Source organism: Musa acuminata, chromosome BXJ1-4 (genome assembly GCF_036884655.1).
Source record: "Musa acuminata AAA Group cultivar baxijiao chromosome BXJ1-4, Cavendish_Baxijiao_AAA, whole genome shotgun sequence".
Lineage (NCBI taxonomy): Eukaryota > Viridiplantae > Streptophyta > Magnoliopsida > Zingiberales > Musaceae > Musa > Musa acuminata.
The window spans coordinates 1,994,015-1,997,686 of record NC_088330.1 but is presented as its reverse complement, the minus strand read 5'-3'; the positions used below and the strand labels follow the sequence as shown (position 1 = coordinate 1,997,686).

The 3,672-nt window shown below is 42.6% G+C and overlaps 1 protein-coding gene across 1 annotated transcript; it reads left to right on the top strand.

Annotated features, from left to right (window-relative positions):
* The first annotated feature begins 1,543 nt into the window (after positions 1 to 1,543).
* LOC135640930 (deSI-like protein At4g17486) lies at positions 1,544 to 2,862 on the top strand. The gene is made up of 3 exons (XM_065155806.1): positions 1,544 to 1,836; positions 1,968 to 2,255; positions 2,346 to 2,862. Exons 1-3 carry the CDS (start codon positions 1,665 to 1,667, stop codon positions 2,588 to 2,590), a joined length of 705 nt encoding a protein of 234 aa, XP_065011878.1. The 5' UTR covers positions 1,544 to 1,664; the 3' UTR covers positions 2,591 to 2,862.
* Positions 2,863 to 3,672: the final 810 nt, after the last annotated feature.

The following is a 3,672-nucleotide window of genomic DNA, read 5'->3' as shown; positions in this document are numbered from 1 at the left end:
AGCATCATGTGAGAACATCCTTTATCCACTGCATTAAAATTATGCAACCTGGTGTGGTTCTTGGTTGGATCCATGTCTTGAGCTTTCTGAACCTGAACAATCTTCTACAAGTAGTCGAAGGGAATGAATACAAGTTTCTTTCCTTGTTTTATTGTTTGCGTGATTATGTGTTGTGCTTTCGCCAATGCTCAATGGTCTGCTTACTCTTCTACTCTTCACCTGAAAATACTGTACCTCAACCACCAAAGAACTGCCTCAGTTCAGTTCAGATCAACAACAGCAATAGCAAGCTCAAGTCTTAACCTCTCTTGTTCTGATCATCTTTAAGTTACAAAGATTGCTGAATCTCATCAGCATACTAAGAATTGGGACCTTGTTTTGTAGATCATTCTCAACAAGTATGCCACTAGCAAACTTGAGCCATCGATTGTCAAATCCATTTACTAAGACGAGTGATGTTCACAGACTCTTATTTCACCTTAACATCAGATGAAGAGATAAAAATAAAAAAAAGATTAGCTCAACCCTCAAACGCATGCTAAATGATGAAGGATGGATTTGTGCTTGCAGATGGAAACCCACACAAGAATCAAATTATTTTACTTTGTGGTTTGTGGTTGAAAGTAAGCTATTTATATTATATCTGTTTATTTTTCATGCATATTAATCATTTCGAAGAGACAAACATACAATTAATTAATCAAGAGTACAATAATATTACAAGCAAATGATAACTTTTGTCACCATCAATGACCAACAACTGTTCAACATGGACATTGTTACCTTCTTCTTCACCATGGAAAATGATTCCAAGCTAAAATAATCTTAATTCAACTCAGTCACAGTAAACAATTATACTTAAGATGGAGACAGAATGATTCAGAGGTAGACTTGGCTGATTGATCCCCATTGCCATTTCTTAAACATCAGTGTCACACTTACTCGAAACCAGTGGACGCAGACACATCACTCACTCGCTCTCCTCATGCTATAAACCTCCAAGGAATTCTTTGGGCATACTGTGCTTCAACTTTACTCCGAAATCTGGACATTCTTTATTATTTGCATAACTAATTTAAGTTTAAAAAAAAATATGTATATAAAAACACCTAAATTATGCTAAACACTTTTACTATCATTTTATGTTCTTAAGACAAATTGTCGTTTAAACTAATAAAGATTAGTAATTTAAAATATATGTAAACTTCTGTGTTTTATAAAAATATATATGAGAAACAAAAATTTCAAGGACAAATGTTGCATCACAATCACTGAATTCCTAATGTTCTTACCATCATATTATGTTTTTAAAGGGTATAAATACTAGTTAAAATATTAAATAACACTAATGCTAACCAAATAATGGAGATTGATTGTAATATATAAATTTACATTTTTTTTATTGGAATAATAACGGAAAGAAGGAAACGGTAACGGTAACGGTAACGGTAGTATTGTAAGGGCATTATGGAAATAATATCCTCCAAACTTTTAACTCACTGAACATATTTTGGACGCTTCATTCTTCCATAAATACCCCTCCACATCAACACCTCCTCCCTCCCCTCTCCTCCTTTCCCACTCCGCTCTCTCCGGAAACAGGAGCGATTTGTTTGAGACCATCAAATCGATGCCGAGGTGATGACGCCGGCGTCGCGCCGGTAATGATCCGCCGCAAGGTGGAGTTCCTCCGCCGTCGTATCATGTTCAACAGGGGGCCCTCGCGGAAGCGGCGGTCGGGGGCGGTCCCGGTGCACCTCAACGTCTACGACCTCACCCCCATCAACGGCTACGCCTACTGGTTCGGCCTCGGCGTCTACCATTCCGGCGTCCAAGGTGAGATCCGATCTCTGCCTGCCCAGGGTTTCCTTCTGTCTGGTGCGGCGATTGGGATGAGGTCATCGATCTTTAGGGTTTGCTTCTGTTATTTTCCCCTTTTGCGGGGGTGGTCTTGCTTTGGATGGCAGTGCACGGGGTGGAGTACGCGTATGGGGCGCACGATCACCCGACGACGGGAATCTTCGAGGGGGAGCCGCGACAGTGCCCGGGATTCGTGTTCCGGAAGTCGATCCTGATCGGGCGCACCGATCTGGGGCCGTGCGAGGTGCGGGCACTCATGGAGGAGTTGGCCGCCAAGTACACCGGCGACACCTACAACCTCATCTCCAAGAACTGCAACCACTTCTGTAACGAGGCCTCCCTCCGCCTCACCGGCAAGCCCATTCCCCGATGGGTCAACCGCCTCGCCAAGATCGGTACTTTACCCTCCCTCCCTCCTTCCATCGCTCGATCTCAATGCTTCTTGCCGAAGGTTCGACTTTTAAGGGGGTTCCGATGGGCGCCAGGGTTCCTGTGCAATTGCGTGCTGCCCGTGCAAGTGGCGGCGGTGAGACAGCGTGGGGCTGAGGAGGGGAAGGACGGCGGGAACGGCGAGAGGCGGAGGTTGAGGAGCAACTCCTCCAGATTCCCAACCGTCACCACCGCCGCTCATCCTTCTTCTTCTTCTTCTTCTTCTTCCGACAATCCACTCAGCAGCATTTCTAAGCCGGCGGTCATCATTTCCCTCTCGATCGGCGGGGAGTTGGAGTAGCCGGCGCTCTTCGTCCTTGTCGTCCACCGGGGAAATCCCCTCCACGTTGAAGGTGTAATCGCTGCTGCGCCTACGCCGCCGACGGTACATTTGGGGAAACCCCGAAGTGCAAAAAATTCTCCTTTTAACCCTCTAAATTCATTTGGAAACGGAAATCTGTTATCTTCCTTTTTCTTTTTTTTCTTCTCTTGTTTGATCTGCCGCCATTAAATGCTGCAGCAGCCTAATTGTAATTAAACTTCTTTTCCGTATTGCTCGTCGCCGAGATCTCAGATCGTTGCTGTTCCTCCTGTTCCATTCTTCCTCTTTCGCCACGCAGTTCTCTGTTTCCTGCGCACGTGGAGAGCGGCGTGCGGTCGGCCGGCCACGGAGCAAAGCAAAGCTTAGCGCCCGTGGTCGTGGCGGCCGCTAAGGAAGTGGGAGACCCCACAGATGGCCGTCTATTTCCTTCAATCATGAGTCGCAGCCCATGATGCTGACGACGACGGGATTTTTCGTGCATCGTGGAGGTGGGATATGCTTGTCATGTTCCGGGAGACCGGTTCTGGTGGTGGGGAAGCCGGTGTCGAGAAGTATGGAGGGGTTTGAAGTAGCGTGTGGTGGTGCTAATTTTGTGATTTAGACCTTTAAATGCTTTAAGCATCTTCTTGTGGATAATAAATTAAATTTTATGTTCTTATATTAGAAATTTTATTATTTACTTTGATGTTATTCTTATTTATAATCATAATAAATTTGATTATATTAAATATTTAAAAATTATATGTAAATTTTAAGAATTGTTCAGACCTCTAACCTAGTTTTTCTAGGTTTCATCTTTGCTCCTATACTTATCCAAGTGGATTTTGAGAATATTAAAATTATCCCTATAAGATACTTATAGTTTTCATGGGTTCAAATTATTTTATCATCGATTTATTTAGAATTTTAGTATTATTTTAACTTCTCTAACTGATTGTATGAAAAAGAAGTTTCTACTAAAGATAAAATTATCTACTGCTCGTATTTTTGTATTATCATATTTTTTAAAATATTTAAAATTAACTGTGATATCTCTCATATATTTATTGGTGAAATATTTA

What these genes read in the sequence shown, in the direction of transcription:
- LOC135640930 (XM_065155806.1), top strand. Translation starts at nt 1,665, where the DNA reads ATGATCCGCCGCAAGGTGGAGTTCCTCCGCCGTCGTATCATGTTCAAC. An exon ending in CTACCATTCCGGCGTCCAAG is followed by an intron (nt 1,837 to 1,967) that starts GTGAGATCCGAT and finishes TTTGGATGGCAG; the next exon opens with TGCACGGGGTGGAGTACGCG. An exon ending in CAACCGCCTCGCCAAGATCG is followed by an intron (nt 2,256 to 2,345) that starts GTACTTTACCCT and finishes GATGGGCGCCAG; the next exon opens with GGTTCCTGTGCAATTGCGTG.